Below are 24,712 nucleotides of genomic sequence, written 5' to 3'. Positions count from 1 at the left end.
AGATTGCATTTGGGTTGAAAATCATATTAAATTGCTTCAAAAAAGTGGAATATGAAAACTATTAACATCCAAATAAAAAAATTGGATCTGGTCTGGATTTAAAAAATGACATCGAGTATGATTTTGATCTAAATTCAATTTTATCTAAATATTCGACAAGATTCAGATTAAAATTCTCTTTTCCAATAAATATCCTCTATCATTGTCAATATTTAAAAATTCGTTTCTCAATATCATAGTGCAGTTTGAAATCTAATGGGATTCTGATTTAGACGCCAATTTAAACTTAGGCCCCAATTAGATTCAGACTGTAAATTTCGGAATTGGGTTCAAATATTATATATTTTTTTTCATTCATGTTGAAGTAAACGTTCATAAATCAGATATTAAGAAGTGCCTCGCATTCGAATCAATAGACTTTTCGTGGCAGAGTGTTCAAGCTTTTCTTGTCAATGGATTGGTATTTCTCTTTTCGACGGAAAAAATGTCTAAACTTGCATTAAAGTGTTGACAATTCTTCGTAACGACGATCTCATTGATCGAATTCATCGATTTAAGAGAAAGACGTGATCGAGGGGCCGGCAACGCGGGGACTCCTCCTCCTCCTTCGCCCGCTGTCCACGGATAGAGCCGCCTCTCTCTCTCTCTCTCTCTCTCTCTCTCTCTCTCTCTCTTTGTGGCGTCGTGGTTGTTGCAGGTCGGTGGTTCCTCTGATGCAGGAGACTAGGGTTTACGGGGGGACAGAGACAACTCGGTCCGCCAGATGATCGGCCTCCGCGTGGGCTCGGGCCGCCCGTTGCCGTCGATTCTTCCTTCCCCTCCCAACTCCGCTGCCAAGACCAGAGTCCTAGCCCTAGCTTTCTCGCCTCGGAATCTGTGCTCTCGCGGAAGGTTTTCTCGTTCCGGGGCTCCCACTCAGGTGAAATGCGGGCGCTTAATTCCTTTTGTTCCTCTTTTGATTTCAGTGTGGTGTGGGAATTCGTTGGTTCTCGTCATTTTGGGGACCTTTTTTTTTATTTATTTTGGAGCAAGTCAGCTGCTGGCATGTATTTACTATCTCTTGTTTACACTGTGTAGAAGATTTGAATTCTCTCTCTCTCCCCATTGCTTATTGCATTCGCAGTATTGTGGTTTTTGGAGTTCGTACCACTATGAAGTGAACTGTTGTTAGTAGTCTTGTCGGATTGAGAGTTTTTGAAGCTTGTATTATCCTAAAGTAGATATCTCACAGCATCCATGCAAGTTGGTCCAGATGAATGAGGTATCTTCGAAATTTTCACTAGTTTGAAGTAAAAAGGTTAGCTTCTTGAAGATGGTTGAACAATGGGTGAGATAGGTGATTGGACACATTTCTTTAAGCTTTAGCTATGCCGGCTTGGTGTCACTGTTAGAGGTCACTTTATTTTATATTAGATTTAGTTAAATTTTGCAGGCTATAAAGAATTGCATGGAGACTCTTTTTGGAAACCAAACTATGGTTAGTGCTTACTTAACGGCTATCCTGATGGTTCAGTTGGTAATTATAGGGTTGAATGTGCTTGAAGTGTTTCAAAACTTGGACACAGAAGACATAAGGAGAAAGGAAGTGATGAAATAGAACTGTGTGGGTGTTTTGCAAACAATAATTATTCCAATGTTTCCTTGTGTTCCTAAAGGAATTAATTAGGGAGTACCATTCTAGGAGATATCTCATAGAGAGATGACATGGTGAATGAGCACATATTGGCTATATTGGCTTATAATGTTAAACTAATTAATTCTCTGGCAATCATAAGAAGTTTCCGTTGATTCGCCTAATTAAATTCTCCTCCCCTATATTGGCTTATAATGTTCAACTAAAGTCCAAGTATATGTCTAGGCTTGAATAACAGCATCAATGTTCATGCAAACCACCGGATTATATTTTGGATATTTTATGGGACCTTTGTTTGTCTGAAAGGCTTTTTATCCAACATTAAGTTGTTGGACCAACTTCCTCCTTTAGTAAGTTGCTGTTCAATATATAAACATGATTTCACACTTGCTTACTGATTCATACCTGCTGGTGAAGAATCAAATTGCATAAAACAGAAAATTATTCATACAGTAATGCAGGAACACTTTTATTTGTTCATGCAATTTGAGATCTCTATGTTTGAGCAACTTCCAGTTGTATCTGCTGGCTACTGAGAGCTGGTTATTAGAATGTGCTTCAGCAACTTCCTTCTGTATTTACTTATTGCCTCTTCATTGTTTGTTTTCTTGGAGGGAGTGCCAAATCTATGTGAAGCATATCCTCCATAAGAGAAAACACAGAAAAATCCTTATGACATACATTTGTAAGACTTCCTTGGACACGATTTAAAGTAATCAGATAGGAAGTTTCTTTGTAATGAATGAAAACATTTTCTGTATCAAGAGGATTAGTGTTCAACAAGATCTTGTGGAGAGCTGGAACAAGTTTGTTCATTTGGGCCATGATACATGGCATTAGGTCTAATGCTTGTCCGCTTCCCTTATTTTTATACATAAATCACCAGAAATATGTGTTTTGTAGCATTTAGACAGTTTCTATATTTGTTCATATTTCATGAAATGGGAGCTGGTCAGTAACATTACTTGATGACAAATTTTCCCAACTTGTCTAGAATGGAATATTTGATATCTCTTGAAGTGGTTCATCACAATCTAGGGGCAGTTTGATGTTTCTTGCTTCTATATTAATTTCGTAGATAAATCATAACTTAGTTTGCCAGTATGCATCAATAGCAGAGACCTGTACTTGATAAAAGTGGAAAGATGTATTTCATTGTCCTGAACAGACATTTAGCGACCAAAAAAAGCAAAAGGGATAGCAGGAAAAAGAGACATTGCCTGCTACACCTTTTGCTTTTGTTGGTCATTGAATGTCTGTTTAGAATAACGAAATACATCTTTCCACTTTTATCAAGTATAGGTCTCTGCTATTGACACATACTGGCAAACTAAGTTGTGATTTGAGTTTTTTTAATTGTCATAATAACAAACTTACAGCCTATCATCCTTGGGCTATTTGGACTAACTTTTGTTTCCTCTTTCTGTTTTGTCCTTTCTTCGTAGGCATGGAAACTAGGATGTTATGCCCATGAGAGATCACCTTTTGACGTTAATAATGCAAAATCTGAAGAAAATCAGGCAGAAAAGTTAGAACCTAATCTTGAACTGAACGGATTGCCAGTGGAGAAGCAGCAGTCAACACGTATACTTCAAAAGGTTTTTCCTCATCTATTGCCTTTTTGGTTAAAGTGTACGAACATAGTAGTCACATTGCATGAGAGAAATGCAGATGGAGGATGTCCTTCCATGGTGGAGGGTCCTGGCCCATTCATGAAAAATGAAGAGATTTTGTTTATGGTCCCACGAAAAAAATACTTGCAGACTATCAATGAATCCAAAGCATCTTTCATTGTCAGAGAGAGTAGATTTGGTTCTCGAAGAAATTAGTGGTTTATGTTGTTTACTTTTCACATTGAGAGAAATGCAGATGAAGATAACATGGCTGAAAAAGCACCCTTGCCTGAATCAGTGGCCTTAGATTTTCTTTTATTTGGTCATTCATATATAGAACTTCATATTAAGTTCTGCTTGCTGCTGAAATTTAGAACATTTCAACCTCTGTTCCCTTGTTCCAGATTGTCAATGTTGTCTCTAGATTCCTTCATGTGGAGCCTTGGACCGTACCTTGGACAGCAGAAACCATTCTCCAGGTCAGATTTTGCATTAAAAACTTCTCATGTTTCTTGTTTCAAACTTCCCATGGCTGATGACGTCAGAAAATTTTCAGTGCTTTATCTAATTGAAAGAGATTTTTATCAGGTCATGCTCCTGTGGATTGCTTCTTTCTGGTTTGTTGGTTCTTGGACTATCCCCTTCATTGCTCACACCGCTGGAATCAGCAAAGAAACACTAACTTACAGAGGCCAGGCTTTGTATAGCCTCTTAACAGACATAGCTGAGGGGCTTGCTGGAATTGCTATCCTCCACAGTTGCCTTTCTCGGTACCAGCCACTTCCACCAAACTGGTTCCGCTTCAGTCTCAAGGGAAAATGGCAACTTGACGTAGCCCTGGGCTGCCTCATGTTTCCACTGGTAAATCGGTTGGCTCAGATCAACCTCGATCTTCTGCCCTTCCCTTCACCAATGACATCGAATGTGGAGCAATCGATAATGGCGCGTGACCCTATTGCTATGTCTCTTTACGCAATTGTTGTGTCAGTCTGTGCCCCAATCTGGGAAGAGATTATGTTCCGGGGATTCCTGCTGCCATCACTTACCCGGTACATGCCTGTTTGGTGTGCAGTTGGTGTTAGTTCTCTAATGTTTGCCCTGGCGCATTTCAATGTTCAAAGAATGCTGCCTCTTGTATTCTTAGGCTTGGTCATGGGTATTGTTTTCACCCGATCGAGAAACCTTTTGGCATCCATGATCTTGCATAGCCTGTGGAATGGATTTGTATTCTTAGATTTGATGAAATAATATCACAAATTAATTTTTGCTTAGATTTGTTACTTTTGTTTGAGTTGTTATTTAGAAGCCTTAAAGACATCATATTATTCTTATGATGCAAGACACACACACACACACACACATGTACTAGATAAATATGGAAGCAATATCAAGTTTTGCAACTCTTTTCGAGTATTTTTATTTTCATTGAACTATAATTAAATGCTCATTGTTGCATATTCAATAAAAAAGACAAATATTGTTGTCACGATGTCATATCTGACATAAATTTGGATTTAGTTTGTATGTAGATTATGATGCCTTGCTTTTTCATTCAAATCAAATGTGGGTGTATTTGCAATGTTCAAAGTTATAAGATTAAAATGAAAGTTGAAAACTCTGAAGAACCGTTGAATCTAAGACTATTATAATTTAGATTCATGTTGGCCCTGTATACTTTTTATCTTATAGCTCTGAACGTGTGAGTATACTCACAGGGTTGGATTCGTTGAAAACAAATTTAAGTATGCTAGATTTCATGTTTTTATATGAATAAATTTTAAATAGGTTTTTTCTTTATCATTTGATAATAAAATTTTATGCAAGTCATAATCTCGTTGAGGCTTTACTAAGTTGTGTATCTTTGTTTCACAAATGTTGTTAAGAGGCATTGACACAAAGTGAAGCATTGAGCTTATTATGAGGCAAGACATATGTCTTAAGATGTGTAAACTTCAGGATCAAATCAAATACATGGCGTAATCAAAGCGACACAATATAAGTAACGGCAATTAAAAGACGATATTTAACCACTTTAACATCTGATAATTACATGTACAAGATATTCATATTTAAGATAATGTCTTACACAAAACACAATGCAACCCAATTTGAATACAACTAGATAAAACTGAAAATAGAATGACACTAATTCTTTACCTTAACAAAGTAATGCTAATTGTTAAAAGCATTAATAAAGTTAATGCATTTACTAAAGAATGAAGAAAGGTACATAACAGCAAATTCATAAAAACGGACAGTGGAAATGTTAATGATGGAAGGAGGTATGGATTAGTTTTATATAATAGGTGGCAATCAGGAAGTAGCGAAAGGAACAACTGGAAAGGATCAAATATTGAATCTCGTAGAAGTTCAACTGCAATAAACAGGACAATTCTTTCAAGGAACTTTGGAGTTGGGTTTGGAGGAAAGAGACACCAAAACGGTGTTATCCCAAATGCAAGTGGGCAACTAAGTTCTAAAGGAACAAGAGAAGCTTCCCTTGGAACCAGTCCTACCACCATGAATTTATCATCAATTTCTGCAGTGATAGATACCACAAAATAAGAAGCCGCAGGCGTTTTACACGGCGAAAAGTTAAAGAATGACAAAGGGGAAAACCAAATTAAATAAGCAACGAGTTGAGAGCACTGGTAGACAACAAATACACTCGATGGCACATTGATTTTGCTGAATGGATTTGCAAGCCTCGCTATAATGAGTTTCTGATTTTCTGGTCAATAAAACTTGAATGATTGTGCTGAGTATGACAAATTGTACACAAAAAAAAAAAAAAAAAAACGCACAAAAGCAGCATGTTTCAGATGCGGATGAGGAGAAGAGGAAAAACAAGAAATACAGAAAATCACCATGGATTCTTCAAAGAGTTTTTGTTTTGGGAGGGCAAGAGAAGAAGGATATAGCTTTAGGGAATCGTCTACGAGAATGGAAGCTCCATTTTCAAAGTTCAGACAGTATGGGAGCGAAAATGTATTCCCCATGTTTTCTAGGAGAAAGAAATTGTAAGCAATTGAGCATCTCAAGTGAATTTCATTTCAGAGAAAGTTGGTAGTGAGTTATATGCCTCATCACTGAGGCGTACCTCAAGGCCAACTATGTTGGACGCTTCACTTCAGCATCTCAAGGCAGCGAATGTGCATTTCAGTATGCATCTCGGTGTCTTTGTCGACATTGGTTTTCACCTAATGGTTGTCTGTTAAAAGCTTTGTCGACATTGGTTTTCACCTAATGGTTGTCTGTTAAAAGAAGGTCAATGTTCAAATCCAACGGCATTCCATCTCAACGTCTTCCTCAACTTCAACGTTCATGTCAAGGCTCCCCACCTCAACTTGCCTTGAATATCAAATGTATCTTTGGAAAATTTTTAACGTGAAGGAAGGAGAGCTCACTCCTTACGGTTGTGAACCCATTGTATATATTACCTTAAATCGTTAATAGAATGATTATGACCTTCCATTGATAAACATTCTTTTCTTGTTCCTCTTCACGTGCCCATACTCATGAGAAAAATATTTTACATGGTATCAGAGCCATGAGGGGAATGGCAGACCGTGGAGTTGATGAGAACAACGATAGACAAAAGGCGGATGATGTCGTTCATGTTGATCCCAACGGCGCAGATCTGTCCCAGGTGATGTCTAACCCATTCTTTATTCACCATTCTGACAACCCTGGAAATGTCTTGGTTTCACAACATTTTAATGGGAAAAATTATGGGACGTGGAGCTGAGCCATGTTGATGGCTCTTTCAGCAAAAAAACAAAATTGGTTTCATTGATGGTTCTATCAAAGAACCAGAAAAAGATGATCCGAGCTATCATCTATGGGTTCGGTCCAACAATATGATACTTTCTTGGATCTTAAATTCAGTCAACAAAGATATTGTAGAGAGTGTTATTTATTTGACTAATGCTAGAGAAGTTTGGGAAGATTTGCGAGAACGATTTACTCAAAGTCTTGCCCCTCGGATCTATCAAATCCAGAGTTCTATTAGTCGTCTACAACAAGATACTATGACTGTTGCATTATATTTTACCAAATTAAAAGCTTTTTGGGACGAGCTTAGTTCATATTCTCTCATTCCCATGTGTTCTTGTGGAGCCATGAAGTCGTATTCGGAACAAATCCAAAGGGAACATGTTATCCAATTCCTAATGGGTCTCAATGATTCTTATAATGCCGTTAGAGGCCAGATTTTACTTCTTGATCCTCTTCCCAACGTCAACAAAGTTTATGCGATGGTTCTTCAATAAGAAAAACAGCGTGAGGCACGATTTTCTGATTCGGCTAATGGAGGGACTGCAGCCTTGGTAGTCAAACAAAGTGAGCGATTTAAAAGTCACGATGCTAACTATGGTGGCTTTTATAGAACCAAAGGAGGACGTCAAAATCGGCCTGTTTGTAGCCATTGTCGAGGAATCAGACACATTAAAGAAAAGTGCTTCAAACTCATTGGGTACACTCCAGGACATTGTTTCTATGATCCTAATTTTAAATCTTCAATTGCAGCTAATGTGTTTCAAAAGAACAATACACTTGATGTGAAATCAACTCCCTTTGATGGTGTTGGGGGTCTAGGTTGTGAAGGACTAGACACTAAAGGTTCTGCTCTAGCATTTACTCTTGAAGAATATCACAAATTGCTATCATTGGTGAAAAACCAGCATACCAATATCAATTTTGCAGGTAATGTCGTCCATGGAGGTAACATTTGTTCTATTAATACTCAATCTTGTACTTGGATTATTGACTCGGGAGCGAGTCGCCATATTTGTGCTGATGAAAATATGCTCCAAAACTTAAAATCATGCAATGTTCCCGTGACATTACCAAATGGAAAAACAATTCCAGTTCATCAGGCGGGTAAACTATCATTGCCTTTGTTTGAAGCTAACGATGTATTATGCATTCCATCTTTTAAAGTTAATTTACTTTCAGTTAGTGAATTAACTAAAAATTTGAATTGTTTCATAACTTTTCTACCTAATCATTGTATAATACAGGACCTGGAATCGAAGATGACGATTGGGCAGGGTGAGGTAAAAGGTGGACTATATGTTCTTCAACAAAGACCACCATTTGTTCAAGCTTGTCTTGCCGTTTCTAGTAATGAACTTTGGCACAAAAGATTAGGTCATGTTTCTCATTCTCGCTTAAAGCTTGTGAACAATTATTTAAATTTAGACTTTGACTTGAATGATGATTATGTTTGTGATGCTTGTCATCGAGCAAAACAAACTCGACTTAAGTTTGGTTTGAGTGAAATATCTACAATGCATCCTTTTGATTTAATTCATTGTGATATTTGGGGCCCGTATGCTCAATCCACTATTTCTGGTGCGCATTATTTTCTTAACATTGTAGATGATTACTCTCGTGCCACTTGGATTTTCTTAATGAGACATAAATATGAAACCTTGCATCTCATCAAAATTTTTTTTGCTTTGATTAAAATGCAGTTTAATTGTCAAATTAAATCTTTGCGAACGGATAATGAGACTGAATTTTTTACACATGAAAGGAAAGATTTTTTACAAAAACAAGGTACCACTCATCAACATAGTTGTGTGGCTACCCCTCAACAAAATGGCGTTGTGGTACGTAAACATCGCCATCTTCTTGAAGTTGCAAGGGCCTTACGGTTTGAAGCTAACTTACCTTTGCATTTTTGGGGTGAATGTGTTTTGACAGCCACATATCTAATTAACCGATTACCATCATCAAAACTAAACGGAAAATCCCCTTTTAAAATATTATTTGAAAAAAAACCAAACATCAAACATCTTAGAGTTTTTGGATCCTTATGTTTTGCCACAAATACATGCCAACACAAACACAAATTCGATTCTAGAGCGATTAAATGCATTTTTGTTGGGTACCCTGACGGACAAAAAGCTTATAAACTTTATGATCTTGAGACCCAAAAGGTGTTTGTTAGTCGCGATGTAATCTTTCATGAAAATGTTTTTCCTTTTCAAAATAAAAAAGTTGATGAAAAATGTATTGCTTTACCCATTCCTTATGATCTAGACATCTATCCTTCTCAAGCTATAAGGAATGACACGTCCATTTCTAATCCCCTTAACCTAGAAAATATTGATCAGGAAACCTATGAACCAAACCTATCATTGTCTAATCCAGATCCAGATCCATCTTTAAATGAACCAAACCCATCTTCGTTTGATCCAGATTCAAATCCAAATCCATCTTTAGTATCTAGGAGATCTACCCGTATAAGAAAACCAACGATATGGTTGAAAGATTTCCAATGTTCACTCCTTACCTCACCCTCAACCAACGACATCTCCAAATCAAGTTATCAACAAGGAACGAGGTATCCTATAAGAAATTTTATTTCTTTTCATCGGTTTTCTAGTAATCATTTTGAGTTTCTCACATCTCTTGTTTCCAAGTCTGAGCCACAAACCTTTGAAGAAGCAGTTCAACATAAGGAATGGAGAGACGCCATGGATAGTGAGATTAGTGCCTTACAAGAAAACAAGACTTGGACTATTACTTCACTTCCAATCGGGATGAAACCAATCGGGTGCAAATGAGTTTATAAAATTAAACTAAATTCAGATGGGTCTATAGAACGTTACAAGGCGAGGCTGGTGACCAAAGGGTATGCTCAACAAGAGGGATTGGACTATAATGAAACTTTCGCTTCAGTTGCAAAAATGGTCACGGTACGTACCTTTTTCATTATAGCAGCTAATCAAGATTGGGTCATGTGTCAAATGGACGTCAATAATGCCTTTCTGCATGGTGACTTGCATGAGGAAGTCTACATGAAAATACCTCAAGGGTATGTTCAACAGGGGGAGAATCAGGTATGTAAATTACATAAATCTCTTTACGGTTTAAAACAATATCCAAGAAATTGGTTTCACAAGCTTTCAACTGCTTTGAAAGAGTATGGTTTTATGCAATCTAAAGCAGACCACTCCCTTTTTACATTCAAGCATGATAAAGTTTTTCTTGTCATTCTTGTATACGTTGATGACTTAATGATTGCAGGAAACGTGAAGGATGCAATTGATAACTTCAAATCATTTTTATGTCAAAAATTCCACATGAAAGACTTAGGCAAACCTAAGTATTTTTTGGAAATTGAAATTGCCCATTCTTCAAAAGGTATATATCTCTCACAACAAAAATATGCACTAGATATTATTCATGAAACAGGTCTTTTGGGAGCAAAACGAGTAGAAACACCCATGGAGCAAAACCAGCAGAAAGCAGACCACTCCCTTTTTACATTCAAGCATGATAAAGTTTTTCTTGTCATTCTTGTATACGTTGATGACTTAATGATTGCAGGAAACGTGAAGGATGCAATTGATAACTTCAAATCATTTTTATGTCAAAAATTCCACATGAAAGACTTAGGCAAACCTAAGTATTTTTTGGAAATTGAAATTGCCCGTTCTTCAAAAGGTATATATCTCTCACAGCAAAAATATGCACTAGATATTATTCATGAAACAGGTCTTTTGGGAGCAAAACCAGCAGAAACACCCATGGAACAAAAACATGGGTTGGACGAAGATCATGGAGACTACATCAAGGATCCAACACAATATCGTCGGCTTGTTGGGAGATTAATCTACCTCAGCATTACACGCCCAGATATACAATATGCTGTACATGTCCTAAGCAGGTTCATGCAACAACCACGCATCCCTCACCTACAAGCGGCACTTCGAGTGATTCGATAACTCAAGAAAAATCCAAGCCAAGGCATCCTAATGAGTAAGGAGAATAATTTGCAGTTAAGTGCCTTTTGTGATTCAGATTGGGCCACCTGCCGTCAAACGCGAAGATCTGTCACTGGTTATTGTGTGTTTCTTGGCCCAGTTCCCATATCTTGGAAGTCAAAGAAACAACAAACAGTATCACGATCCTTGCTGAAGCTGAATATAGATCCATGGCAAATGTGGTATGCGAAATAACATGGTTGAAATATCTATTGAACGAGTTTGGAGTACGTCAACTACATCCAGTAATAATTTTCTGTGACAATCAAGCAGCATTACATATAGCTGCAAATCCAGTTTTTCATGAGCGTACGAAACATATCGAACTAGATTGTCACATTGTACGAGAAAAATTGCTTCAGGGGACAATACGCACATGCTACATTCGAAGCAAAGACCAGCTGGCAGATCTATTTACGAAAGCATTAGAAAAAGAAGGTTTTTATCATCTATTATTCAAACTGGGTGTCATCAATCTTTACACACCTGTTTGAAAGGGGAGTGTTAAAAGAAGGTCAACGTTCAAATCCAACGGCATTCCATCTCAACGTCTTCCTCAACTTCAACGTTCATGTCAAGGCTCCCCACCTCAACTTGCCTTGAATATCAAATGTATCTTTGGAAAATTTTTAACGTGAAGGAAGGAGAGCTCACTCCTTACGGTTGTGAACCCATTGTATATATTACCTTAAATCGTTAATTGTATATATTACCTTAAATCGTTAATAGAATGATTATCACCTTCCATTAATAAACATTCTTTTCTTGTTCCTCTTCACGTGCCCATACTCATGAGAAAAATATTTCACATCCTGTACCATTCGAAAAAATGTGATTCTGGAAAATGAAAGGGATCGCCGTGGCTTGTTTATTTTTGCCGTGTTTTACACCTTTTAATATTTACAGATTCCAAGTCCTTTCATGTATCTTTTATTTTAGAAGCAAAACTACGTTTTCTACATATTTTCCTGTAACAGTTCAGAAAAATGTGTTCCTGCAAAAATGAAAGAGTGCAACGTGGCTGATTCGTTATTTATTTTCACCATGTTTTACACCTTTTAATATTTAAAGATCAAAAGTCATTTCCTGCATCTTCTATTTTGGAAGCAAAACCACGTTCTTCACATTTTCAAACTTTCTTAATCTGAGCTAAGGTTTATATCTGTATCTGACTTTTTCTGTGGAAACATACTTAGAGTTTATTTTATTCAAATTAAATTCGAATTCAGATAGAAAACTGCATATAAGGCGAGATCGATTGTTGAAAACCATCTATTTGTTCGATCTCTGGCTAATTTACTGGTAATCATCTTTTGTTGGCAGTTTAGGATTGGGCAGCTAGTTACCAGAATAAGCTAAGGGACGAACTAGATTTTGTGAAGAGGCAAGCTGGAGTATTAAACTCATAAGACTTCTTTCTACTTGAAAATTGAAAGTCTTAAAAACCAACCACCACTCAAGTTTATAAAATCTAAAGGCAGATCCTTTGTCCATGAAGGAGAGAGAGAGAGATTTTATTCTGCCTTTCTTGTACTGTTACAAGAGAAAACTGCTCCAATATGGGATTTGTTCACCTGCAGAGTGTTCAAGTCCAGTTTCTCCTAGCAAACTCAGACACCATATAGAAGGCACAGCCAGATAATGCAGCGAGCACCGTAATCTTGGTTGGCATTCTTCCACCATCTCTCCTAACCACCATGGCCTCATACACAGGCCAAGAGTTCACCACAGCAAATCCTGATATGAACAACTGCGCCATCATTTCCTCCACATCCCCCTGCATCACTACTCTAACTCCGCCAACCACCAGTGCAACTAAGCTGATAACTGCAGTAGCAGAAATGGTGAAGAACATTGGTGAATCGACCCCAAACTCAAACAGGCCTTGCTTGTATCGCTTAACAACTTGATCATCGACATCCTTGTTGGTCAGGTGGAAACCAGGGATGGAGATGCCCATGCGTTGCAGCAAGTAGTCAAAGAGGCCAAAGAGGAAACAGGAGACCCCTCTGATCAACCAGATTCTCTGGTCATTCCACCATCTTGCAAATGTGCCTCCCTCCATGATGTAATCAATCATGTCTTGGCCATAGGAGCCCAGGAAGAGGTATGTGTAGAGGTAAATCCATGGATCAGATGCCTGTGAAGATAGTTTGAGCTTTGAAGTTAAATTTCTAGCTTTTGTTTACTATTGAATAGGGGAATGCATTTGTCCAGACTGAGATTGTACCATCAGTTTCTCTGTTCAACTTTAAAACTGATACGCATTTATAATGTTCTATTTAACAGGATATATATCAGATTACCTACTTTTGGCATTAGAACTGTGTTTCTGAGAGACGGGTGATGAACGGCTGACATATAAAGCCATAGAGGTCGAAAACTCAAAGTTCGTGTTGCACGCTCATGCACGTAGTTCTATTTGGTCATTCTAGTGATCTTATCATCAGTTTATTGCATTATGTACAGATTCTAGAATTTGATCGATCCTTCATTATTACGTGTAAAGCCTACAATAAATGTATGTCCTCAAATTCTGTGTACTGATAAATGCATGGGTGCATATGCACATAATAGATGAACACGTTAAGTTTCCACGAACAGGCACACTGCGGATGAGCCGCATACTAGAAAATCTCAATCGAAGGAAAAAAGAACCCTATTCAAGTTAACTACTTGATAAAAAAAAAAACAGTCTTTTGATTCTTAAAGCCATGATTTTCATTATCTCAAAAAAGAAGACGGCAACAAGAATATACTCTACTATTTCTACTTACAAAAACCTTCGTATCGTTTTTTTTTTCATCTATATCATCATCAAATGAGAAAGCTACTGGAGCTCCAAACTCTATCACTTCAACTAAAAACAATGTATCAGATTAAAAAAAATGAGCTGTTTTTTCCTAACAGTAAATGAGTGATATTAACTAATTCCAGCAATGCGAGAATGTTTATATATATATATATATATATATATATATATATATATATATATATATATATATATATATATATATATAAGGAGAGAGAGAGAGACCTTGGGGAAGAGAGGCAAACCAATGAGCAGAGCAAACTGCGGGAGGAGAGCGTAGATGATGAGAGGGATGGACCATAAGGGCCAGAAGGCGTAATGGGCATAGCACATGCCGGTGATAATAGAGGCCTTCCTAGTCCCATAGGTGAGAGGGGACCTCCACCGGGAGAAGGGCACCTCCAGCAACCCCACGCACCATCTCCTGCACTGGTTCAGCATGTCCAGCAGGCAAATCGGAAAGTTGGCGAGGAACGCCGGCTCCGGCGGACTGTAAAAAGCCGACCGCCATCCTTCACACTGCATGAGGTAGCCGGTGTAGTAGTCCTCTACTAGGGAGCCATACCTGTATCCAATCTGGCATTCAACAAATACTAATCTTCTTAGAACACAAATACATAATGTGTATGCATGCATGTACATACAATCCAACCTTTAATCAATCTTGTTGTATCTGATCTGATCAATTTGAAACTTTAATATCAATTAAGAAACTAAAAACATGCATGCAACATCAATTTTTCAAGTACGGGAAATGAGAAAGAATGGGATTTTATATATCAAGATGGACCTTTGAAGTTTCAAATCCTCACAAAGTCATCTATCCACACATATACTTACAGTGGATCCCCACTCAGATCCTTGCTCATAATTGGAGGCTGCAACAGCATGAGCTGCTTCCATGGTTGCCTCTGAGCAGGTGGGTTCTCTGACGCCGCCATTCATAAAAGAAGATTGTCCCCGGACGAGTTCCGGATGCGGCGGCTTCAATGGTTTTCCGGCAAAAGCCCTGCGCTGGAAAAATGTTCCGGTTCCGAGGAAATTCGGACCCAGCGAACCATCAAAGCCCAAGGGATTGATGTGAAACAGGCGCTTGTACTCGTTGCCGTAGGTGTCATGCTTGTTGATTCCCGGAAAGACCTGTGGGAACTGGAGGAAGGCGAGGTTGGTGGAGAGAGGCGGGTCGAGGAAGAAGCACAGGGCTCGGTGCACCACCATTGGATCGTTCGAGTACATGTCACAGTCGAGGTTGAGAAGTATGGGAGCATTGCTCATCACTGACGACACCCTTAGCTTCATGCAACAACATCAGTTGCCCACCGTCAGCGGTTTAGTGTGTCAATTTACATCAACAAACTTGCAAAAAATATCTCTCCAGTTTTCTGGACCATTTTTTTAAGGGCTGGCCAATTGGCCAATCCTCAAATTGAACTTCAATTTAAAAAATACATTACATAATTTAATTTTTTAATGTATTTTTTTTTCAAATAGTTGAGGTGGGCCATGGCCTTGGTGGCCCACCCATCCCTCGGCCCTTATATATATATATATATATATATATATATATATATATATATATATATATATATATATATATATATATATATATATATATATATATATATATATATATATATATATATATATACTTGACAAAAATTTATTGTCAATGATTTTAAAAAGGTTATATGGTGTAAATTAAGTTAAAAAAAAATTGAAAACCTAGTTGTACTTGTAATAGACTAAAATACTCCTCAAAAAAGACAAAAAAGTATCCATTAAGACAAAAACCTATTTGTTTCCTCTCCATTGAAGGGTATTTTTTGAAAATACAACTAGACTTTCAATATTTTCAACTTAATTTTCATCATTGGATCTCTTTCAAATTAATGAACTAAAATTATTCCCTTGAAATATGGCAGATGAGGATTTGACTATATATGTTATTTGTGAATATATATATATATATATATATATATATATATATATATATATATATATATATATATTCTCGGACTTTAAAATTTCGATATGTTATTTGTGACTCTATATATGAATATATATATATATTAGACAAACAGTGGCTTTTGAAAGCCTACTGAGAAGTTCAATGATTCTCCTTCGCAGTGCCCGGCTGGCTGGCCAGTAGATTTGAATTTTAAAATTTTTTAAAATTTGATGCTTTAATGCAGTGACAGAACCACGTGTAGATCAATGCCCCTTCAGCTCAAAACTTTTAGCTGCACCACTGCTTTAATGTAGTTTGGTCTGCAGCCTATAAAATTTCTTGATTTTATTTACTGCTACTCCATTGTATATAATTATATATTAGTGCCCTTAAAAAACTAAAATTGTTTAGATCAATGCCCCTTCAGCTCAAAACTTTTAGCTGCACCACTGCTTTAACCAGATGTTCTGCCCTCCTTCAGTTTATTATTATCATCAGCAACATTGTTTACTTACCAATACATTGAGAGCTCCAGCCTTGAAGTTGTGATGGGCAGCTCTGCTCTTCTGTCTGGAGACGTACACCAGCTTCGGCATCGCGTTTCCCATGGAGTCCGCATCCTTCTCTGCCGCCAGCAACACCTGCCATCGCCAAAGACAAATGAAATCAATATGAAGCCCCCAATCTTCCTGCCCACAAAAAAACTTCATTCCTCCGTCCACTCACTTCCACAGATTTACCGAAAGAAAACCGGATCGAACCGCTCAGTCTTGCTGATTCGGTCGATTCTGCAGTTTTGGCTGAATTTGTTGTAATTCTGAATATTTTATATTGTTGTAATTAATTCATTTAATAATGATTACATATATATACATATAAAAGTCCATAATAGCAATTTTAAAGCTAATTGACATCAAACACCAAAGATGAAGCATCGTTCTTTGAGAAAAAAACAAAGAAGAAATATGTGATTTAGTTCATACTATTCTCCTATTGTTTTCTTTTCAACCATAACCTACCTATCACGATAGATCAAACAGTTCTCCTAATTAGTAGGAGAAAACAACATTATGTGGAGGGGTGAACAATGAGTTGAGCTACTCGACCTCGACTTGTTAAAACTCGGTTCGTGAACGAGTTCGAGCTCGAGTTCACGAGTCGACTAGTTCAAATAATTGAGTCGAGAACTCGAACACTTAAAGCTCGATTTGGCTCAAAAATGATGCTTGACAAAGTAATAGTCCATATATTTGAACGAGTTTGTCGATGCTTAATTGAGTCGAGTTTGAGCTCAACACGTAACTGCCGAGTTGAGCTCAACTTGTTTCTGTCTAGTTATTATTGAGCTCGAGCCGCGAGGTTTCATTAGTAGAGCTGACTCAACTCCAGCTCCACTCACTCATATTCACCCCTAATTGTGTGTATATATGTGTGTAAGGGAGGGAGAGACATAGAGAAAGAGAGAAGAGTACCTGAATAACGGTCGGATGGTCATGTTTAGTAAATCCAGCCGTCCATTTCCTGAAAGCTTTGCTCTCCTCCTCGTCCAGATCGTCAGGGACATCACCTCTTTCTACCGCAATCTCCACCCTCTCCTTCATCTCCTCATACGTTGCCTTAAGATTATTCATCTTAATTTAGAAGTTGCCCACCTCAAGATTCAAGATGTTACTATTGGTTGTGTGTTTGAGACAGAAAGACCGGGTGTCTGCGACACACTGTGTCAACAGTCCCATCGTCCCGCCCCAAGACGCGACAAAAATTCTCTTAAATTTTTGTCTATATAAGTAGCAGACACTGTCACACCTCTAGCTGAATTACAATTATTAATATATCAAAAGACTGAAATCTTCCTGCCATCTTCAAACTTTGTCCAATCATAGTCACCGGTTGGGTGGTGGGTGTGCATAAAAAGATGAGTTTTGATAGATGCTCAGTTTACAAAAGCATGGATTTTTAATCTAACATATTAAAAACTACGAATTTGTAATCTGAAAGAAGAAAGATCTAACATTAAATCCATGGATCTCAAGCCACCGCAGCTTTTGGAATTCAAGGTGAAACAAACACAAATGGGTTTCTCCATCTAAACTTTGTTGAAGAAATTCACAAACCATATATGAGGAACAAAGATAGAAATTGATAAGTTTAAAACCATATTTGGCTGAAGTCGTTGCTTCTGCAGAATCGATGGAATAGGAGGAGGCTGTGAGCACCGAAAGGCTCAGCCTCAATGCAGCAGCAGCGTATTGTGACGCACAAACAAGGACTTCGGCCGGATTTTTTTTTACCTTCAACTCCCTCCACCCCTTGGGTACGGTCGTCGGCCCGTCGCCGTTGCCGTCGCCGGCGAAGTAAGCCTGCGGGTTCCTCCCCTTGATCTTATTCTCCTTGCAGAAAGGGATCCACTGCTTGGCAAACCTCGCGGCCTCCATGAAAGCAAAGAGCGTGAGCTTCGACCCTCCGTCGTCTGAGACGTACACTGAGATCTTGTCCGCCTGGTAGTCGAGGGCCATGACCGACAGCGCCGTGTTGGCGACGTTCATGGGTGGCTCCTTGTAGGGGTCTGCGGTGCATATGAAGACGTCGAGCGGCGGAAGGTCGGCGTCGGCGAACCTGGCCCTGAGGTTTTCCGGGAAGGCGTGGCGCCGGACGGGTGTCCAGCGGCAGGCTTGGCAGAGGAGCCACAGCAGGGAGAGCACCATGTCTGCGAGGGCGATGGCGAGGAAGGAGGTGAAGGAGAGGAAGGTCGGGGAACGAAGCAGGGAGAGGAGCCTGTGGTAGAAGAGAGCAAAGAGAGCAGAGGTGTAGACTGCGGCATGGAAACGGTTGAACCACATCTGTGGCTCTGTTTGTATTGCGTTCAGTGGGAGTGCCTGCTTCTCCATTTCTCACTATCTGCCCACTGACAGAGAGAGAGGGAGATAGTGAGAGCGCTTGGAAGGACTGTTGTTGCTCGGGTAGATATAGTGGTAGATGTGCATTTAGAGAGAGAGAGAGGGAGAGAGAGATGTACTAATTGATTAAAAAGAGTTTTGTTGTTTTGATGACCACAGCTTCAAGAATATTTTGGGGCGTTTGATTTATTCCTTGTCTGATATGTGAATCTGTTCTAATAATTTTGACATACTGATGGAACACATCATTTCAGAAAACTCAATGTTCTTGTTTTTGCACAGGCTAGAGCCAATGCCCCCTGTCTCTTTCTTTTTTCTCGCAGCAGTGTTCAAAGCTGCGCCCATACCAGTTTGCCGTGTTAACTCAATATATTCTTGTTACCAAAGAACAAAAAACAATGGAAACTTGCTTATGAATTCTAAGTTTTTGAGATATGAATTTGAGTTAAAGAAATGAAAGGATTTGCTTTGGAAGAAGGAAACCATTGAATTTTTTTTCTGAAAAAAAAAATCTAATAGAGATTTTTTCTGTTTGAAAGCTTTAAATGTTCAGCTCGCCTTATCTTAAAAAAAATAATAATAATAAACGAGAGCAGATAAAAGAAAGCGAATGCGTCCGAGAAGATATCATTTTGGCATTCCGAGGCTTCTGCCATGAATCAGGGGAAGCCAGTGGAGTCGGCGGAGGAGGGCCAGGGGCAGCTGTGGGCGACTCTATCCGGTGGTCGCGGCCGTGGCCGGGACAGTGACGGCGTGTCTGGCCTTTGATTCGTCACGTACATTCAAATCGATCGATGGTCAGAAATGCGCTATGCGGCAACCAAGATATCAATATAGGGCCTCCGATACAAGACCGAGCTTGCCCACTCTTTCTCTCTGTTACCCTTCTTCTTCCGTCTCTTTCCCTGTTCTTCACACTTGACTGAGAGTCAACGTTTCTTTCTCTTCCTAACTTTGTGACTCAAATGAATGGAGAGGAAAGTTTTGTAGATCAATTCAGGAATTATCCTAAGAAAAACAAACACAAAAGAGAACAAGAAAAGATTGGCTCTCATACAATGCCGACAATGTTTTCCGACCTGAAAAACTTGTTCATCGACAACATTATCTGAAGTTTTTCTTTTTTCCAGAATTTGTTCAAGTAATCCTTTCAAACAGTTAGTAGGTCTTGCTCCTGGATCAGAATATAATAAATAAAGAATTAAAGCACATCTGATTGTTTCTTCTTTATCATCAAAGGCACCTAAGACCCAGTGGACACATACCACTTAGTATTTCTTAAATTTTGGCTGTTTCAGCTCCGGTGCTTCCTAATAAACAGTTAAAATTTCTGCCACAAAGGACATAGATCAAACGGGTGGGTTTGGGTCATGTACATGGTGCATCTCCAATATTCAACTCGTAGAGAAGCTATGCACATGTACTGCAAAAGGAATAGGTCCTACATGTAAGGTTTAATCACATGGAGATTTTGCCGCTTAGTACCAACAAGCAGGGCGCACTGGCGAGGCTCTGGCACTTAAAGCTCTTACTCAAGGCAGTGAACTTAATCTTCCTGCCCACCAAAAAAAAAAAAAAAAAAAAATCAAAAGTCTGCAGGATAGTGTGGACAGAGTCATTCCCATGAGGACGTCGGAGTACGAGGTGCATAGGCACAAACTTGAACCATGACCCCATACAACAACTTTGCCAACCCTTGGCCCTGCGGTATAGGTGCGAGTATTTGTTGTAACCGTCGTTTCCACTGCAACCAATCTTTTTGCAGTTACGTATAAAGCCTAAACTAGTTCATTAGACCTTTTTAAGTAATGATGATTTGAAGCAAGGGGAAAAAAAAAAAGCCTGCAAGCCCCATTGAGCCAAGCCAAAAGAAAAACTAAATTTGTGAAAAAATAATTAAGAATCATAAATACCAACTCTTAGTATTGCAGCAGTGCCTCAATTTTCCGTCGAATAAAATGAAAAGAAAGAAACCCAAAAAACCAAAAACGAGGTGCGCATGTTGCTACATCCAATAAAAATCTTTGCAGAAGAAGAAGCCCTGGAGCATCAGAAATAATAGGATTCGTTGAACGCCTTAATCAAACAAGCTGAAACCCATATCCTGCAAAAATTTTCAACGAGAAAGCACTGTTAAAATAGGGAATTTACAGTACAGGATGATGGCACTCTACCAACTTGTAAAGCTGCACGCGGTTTGTTTTAGCAATAGAACATACCTCATCGGATTCTTCCTTCTCTTCAACCTTCTCTTCCTTCTTTGGTTCTGCTGCTGGAGCTGCAGGAGCTGCACCACCACCGGCTGCAGAAGCCACTGCGACTGCAACACCACCACCTGAAGGAACAGAGGCGAACTTTTCCCTTCCAGAAGCAATAAGCTCTGTTACGTCCTTTCCTTTCACTTCGCTTAGTAGAAAATCGATTCTATCATCCTCGGCTTCAGCTCCCACTGCCAAAAAGTACCAAACGCATACCTCGTCATTAACTCGTCCGCCAGGAATTTCTGCGACTTCCAACTCAGAACATCAAGTTTATGTCTCGCCACAACGATTCATCCAAAACAAGAGCATCCCCACAACATTATCTCGAGATATTCGCTAGATTCTCCCCTTCCCAAAAGACATAAGGCCCCTTTTCATTTTCTTAGTCATATGACTTTTTTCTGGTTTGCATTTCATGTTCTCGAAGAGAGCTACCTAACTTGTTTCATATTATTTGCAAAAAAAATACTGTAGGACATTATCTCATAATTTTTCTGTTCTCTATATTTCAAATTTTAAAGGTTTCGAGAATCTCTTGATATTTTTTCAAGAAAAGCAACCATCTTAAAAGAAACAATCGAGAAAAAACTAGCCTGTAGGTTGCCAAGATCGAGATTGAGGATTTACGGCTCTGGTCAAAGAGCAAGCAGATAGCCGACTGGCAAGATAGATATGCATTAGTTCCATAGGACAGTAACAAAGGTCTGACGAACAGTCACAAATGAATCAACCCACGCACTAAAGGCCCTAAAAACCATGCTGCTCGATTAAAATATCTGCTGCAAAGTGTCATTGCACAGTGGTCCTGATATAGATAATTGACTAAGAGAAACCGTAGCTGATGAATTGGAATGAAAACCACAGCAAGATTTCACTGGTAGTTCTAGCTTTTAACCTATACATAACCACGGGTATCGCCAGAAGTTTGTAAATTGGGCTGAATCTGAACAACGGTCAACAGAAGCAGGATTGACAAGTAAAAGATAAACAACAACAAGAACAATGACAACAAGAAACCAATAGTAGCAAGAATAATATCGTCGACATCATCAATGTTAATATTTGGTCAGTTTTACCATAAAATTACTCAACTGATAAATTAAGGGAGGCTAGAAAATTTTATGAGCACAGCTACAGATATATCTTTTCGCGCTTCATTTTCTCACTGCTGGTTCTGAAGAAAACTTGCTTCACTTAATTGACTCTGCCAACTACTTAACAGAGAGATAAGATGAACATCGGCGAAGACCTTGCTCTAGTCCTTTTCTTGTAGAATGTTTATCATTTTACTAAAAGATATCTTTGTACTAACGTTAAACGTAGAAACATATTTCAGTTAGTAAACAGTCTCGTTTATGAACATTGGTTTATAGACTAGAACCAATTCAAATGGACGCAGTTGCATTAACACAGTCATATTTATATCAGAAGAACTTATTTTTACAATTTCCAAAATATTAACTTCAGAAACGTATGATATATTTTCAAAAGTTCATCATGGTCAAGAAACAACTTTTGATGAATCAGTCCTCAATCTGGGAGATAAAGCGTTTGCTGTTTTCAGAAAATTGACAGAAAATAATAGATATTGATAGAACTGCAGAATACCTCAAAACAAGAACACAACACCAATCTTCAACTAATTTCAGAAAAATCACAAATTTCAACAATGAAATGAACGAAAGCCAAAGATAGTTACAAACCTCTTTGTAGTCTATAAATGAGATGGTGAAATTACCGAAAATCAATCGGAATTCGGGCACAATACCAAAAAACCAAACCCCCCAAAACTAAACCAACAGCAAAAACTCAAATGTGAAATCGATTTTATCTCAAGTTCCCAACAAATTCATCTAAAAAAAAATCAACTGCATGCCATCACTAAGACTGCTCTTCAAGGGCATCAAAATACCCAAATCCAAATGCAAAGAGTTTCATACTCAACCTTCAGCGGCAAGAAAGTGAAAAAAAAAAGTTTGCTAGGGTCTGGATACATGAAGCTGTTCAGAAATGTGGGATGAGCTAAAACATTACTCTGGAATGAGATACAAATACTCCTCATATACTATATTATTCTGGAAAAAATAGTCCATCGGACACCCTTACTTCGACATGATCCTCAGTCCTAAAACCCAAATTAACAAATACTAACACATTGAAAAGCCCTACAAGCATGACATTCCCTGCCAGTGGGATTAAAAGATAAGCAACAAAAGCAACTAAGACACACACGTAACAAACAGCACAACAAACCAAAAAGTGGTCAAGAAACAACACCTTTCTACTGAAACCCATGTAAATAAGCTCATAGTGGCACATTAAATCTACAGGACAACAAAGGCAATAGAAATAAAAATTTCTTAATCAAGAAATCACACACACTGAGTACACCGGTGGTTGTGAAAACTCTTAGAGCGACACCAAATTCTATCACCAACAACCGCGATTCATCACATCGAAGAATAAGAAAACATGCAAGGGAATTAAAGCGTCACAAGACACAATTATCGAAAAACACGTAATCCACGAAACACCAAACACCCAATTTGTCGACATCAGGTTAATACCTAAAAGAAAGAGAGAGAGAGAGAGAGAGAGAGAGAGAAGCGCACCAGAACCAAGGATGCTCTTGAGGTCAACGACGGAGGGATTAGTATTCCCACCCAAAATGGCAAGCAAGTAGGCGGCGACGATCTTCATCTCTCTCTTTCTCACTCTGTAGACGAGTCCGAAAATGGTGGGAGGAGGAAGACGCAAAATGGAGAAGCCAGTCGTCGCAAGGCTTTTTTTTACAGTTTCAAGCGGGTATAGGGTCTCCCTGATAAGGGCATTAATGTCATTTCATATTCACTGGTAAACCCTAGGCATTCAGTCATTTTAACGGGGTTATTTTGGCGACATTTTCCAATTCGCATACAAGACTAAATAACTATGTGACTTCAGTGCTACGGGAATGAATACTACAGTTTTGAAAATTTTAGATACTGAATATGACAAATTTTATATTTTCAAAAATGATAAAATAAAAAAAAAACATTAAATTAAGTATTTGAAAGGATTATTAATAAAAATAATTGGATGCATCATAAAAAAAATAAAAAAATAAAAAAAATATTAAATTAGTAGTTTGTTTTTTGATGTGTTCCACCTCTCATATCCGAATACGCGTATCAGATATAGGTACGTGGGCTAACCACATATCCATGTGACAGAGCTAAACAAGCTTTAAAACGCAACGTTTCAAAATATCTTTTCTACATACAATATTAAAAGCTAAAGCGCCAAGACAGCTTTTAACATCTGTTTAGTGGTCGTGTTTATTCATAATTTGTGTTCGGATGCAAAGCGGGTCGGATTTAAGCATTTGTAGATCCGATAATACCATCGGATTCACTTTATACATTAGAATGTCTAATAAAAAAAAAACTTTGAAGACCAAATTCAGATTTCACTAACACCATATCCGACTTTAAATGTGATAGAAATAAAATTTCCTCACTGCTAGTTAATGGTAGATAGTTGAAGAAGGAAGAGGATCAAGAAGCAGGTCTGTATTTTGAAAATTTTCTCAATGGTGATAATGCCATGGGTGAGCAAATGGAGAATACAGCTAAAGGAGAGATGGTCACAGAATTGAGGAAAACAACATGCTTACTAGTTGGTGATGCATGAGTGATAAGGGAAACATATTTCTAAAAGCCTTCATGCGAGAACTATTCATACAGATATACCACTGCCTAAATGCCTGCATTTGATCCCAATATGGAAGT

General features: G+C 38.3%; 3 protein-coding genes across 3 annotated transcripts; 1 reads left to right on the top strand and 2 right to left on the bottom strand.

Moving 5' to 3' along the window:
- Positions 1-412: 412 nt before the first annotated feature.
- Positions 413-4,517, top strand: LOC116259896 (uncharacterized). Its single transcript, XM_031637879.2, has 4 exons — positions 413-919; positions 3,079-3,231; positions 3,651-3,725; positions 3,835-4,517. Exons 1-4 carry the CDS (start codon positions 764-766, stop codon positions 4,492-4,494), a joined length of 1,044 nt encoding a protein of 347 aa, XP_031493739.1. The 5' UTR covers positions 413-763; the 3' UTR covers positions 4,495-4,517.
- Positions 4,518-12,480: 7,963 nt separating this feature from the next.
- LOC116261017 (cellulose synthase-like protein G2) lies at positions 12,481-18,854 on the bottom strand. The gene is made up of 6 exons (XM_031639589.2): positions 18,076-18,854; positions 17,257-17,400; positions 16,300-16,425; positions 14,677-15,129; positions 14,062-14,412; positions 12,481-13,164 (listed from the first exon to the last, which is right to left on the bottom strand). Exons 1-6 carry the CDS (start codon positions 18,670-18,672, stop codon positions 12,610-12,612), a joined length of 2,226 nt encoding a protein of 741 aa, XP_031495449.1. The 5' UTR covers positions 18,673-18,854; the 3' UTR covers positions 12,481-12,609.
- Positions 18,855-20,577: 1,723 nt separating this feature from the next.
- LOC116260008 (60S acidic ribosomal protein P2-like) lies at positions 20,578-23,727 on the bottom strand. The gene is made up of 3 exons (XM_031638059.2): positions 23,555-23,727; positions 20,901-21,130; positions 20,578-20,785 (listed from the first exon to the last, which is right to left on the bottom strand). Exons 1-3 carry the CDS (start codon positions 23,640-23,642, stop codon positions 20,759-20,761), a joined length of 345 nt encoding a protein of 114 aa, XP_031493919.1. The 5' UTR covers positions 23,643-23,727; the 3' UTR covers positions 20,578-20,758.
- Positions 23,728-24,712: the final 985 nt, after the last annotated feature.

Source organism: Nymphaea colorata, chromosome 9, assembly GCF_008831285.2.
Source record: "Nymphaea colorata isolate Beijing-Zhang1983 chromosome 9, ASM883128v2, whole genome shotgun sequence".
In the NCBI taxonomy this organism is placed as follows: domain Eukaryota; kingdom Viridiplantae; phylum Streptophyta; class Magnoliopsida; order Nymphaeales; family Nymphaeaceae; genus Nymphaea; species Nymphaea colorata.
This window is presented reverse-complemented; position numbering and strand designations above follow the sequence as displayed.

Coding starts and splice junctions, on each gene's coding strand:
- LOC116261017 (XM_031639589.2), bottom strand. CDS start 18,672: ATGGAGAAGCAGGCACTCCCACTGAACGCAATACAAACAGAGCCACAG. Junction 17,401..18,075: donor AGGGGTGGAGGGAGTTGAAG/GTAAAAAAAAAT, acceptor AATAATCTTAAG/GCAACGTATGAGGAGATGAA. Junction 15,130..16,299: donor CTGGAGCTCTCAATGTATTG/GTAAGTAAACAA, acceptor TGTTGCATGAAG/CTAAGGGTGTCGTCAGTGAT.
- LOC116259896 (XM_031637879.2), top strand. CDS start 764: ATGATCGGCCTCCGCGTGGGCTCGGGCCGCCCGTTGCCGTCGATTCTT. Junction 3,232..3,650: donor CAACACGTATACTTCAAAAG/GTTTTTCCTCAT, acceptor CCCTTGTTCCAG/ATTGTCAATGTTGTCTCTAG. Junction 3,726..3,834: donor CAGCAGAAACCATTCTCCAG/GTCAGATTTTGC, acceptor GATTTTTATCAG/GTCATGCTCCTGTGGATTGC.
- LOC116260008 (XM_031638059.2), bottom strand. CDS start 23,642: ATGAAGATCGTCGCCGCCTACTTGCTTGCCATTTTGGGTGGGAATACT. Junction 21,131..23,554: donor CAAGAGCATCCTTGGTTCTG/GTGCGCTTCTCT, acceptor ACTTTTTGGCAG/TGGGAGCTGAAGCCGAGGAT. Junction 20,786..20,900: donor AGAAGGAAGAATCCGATGAG/GTATGTTCTATT, acceptor AAATTTTTGCAG/GATATGGGTTTCAGCTTGTT.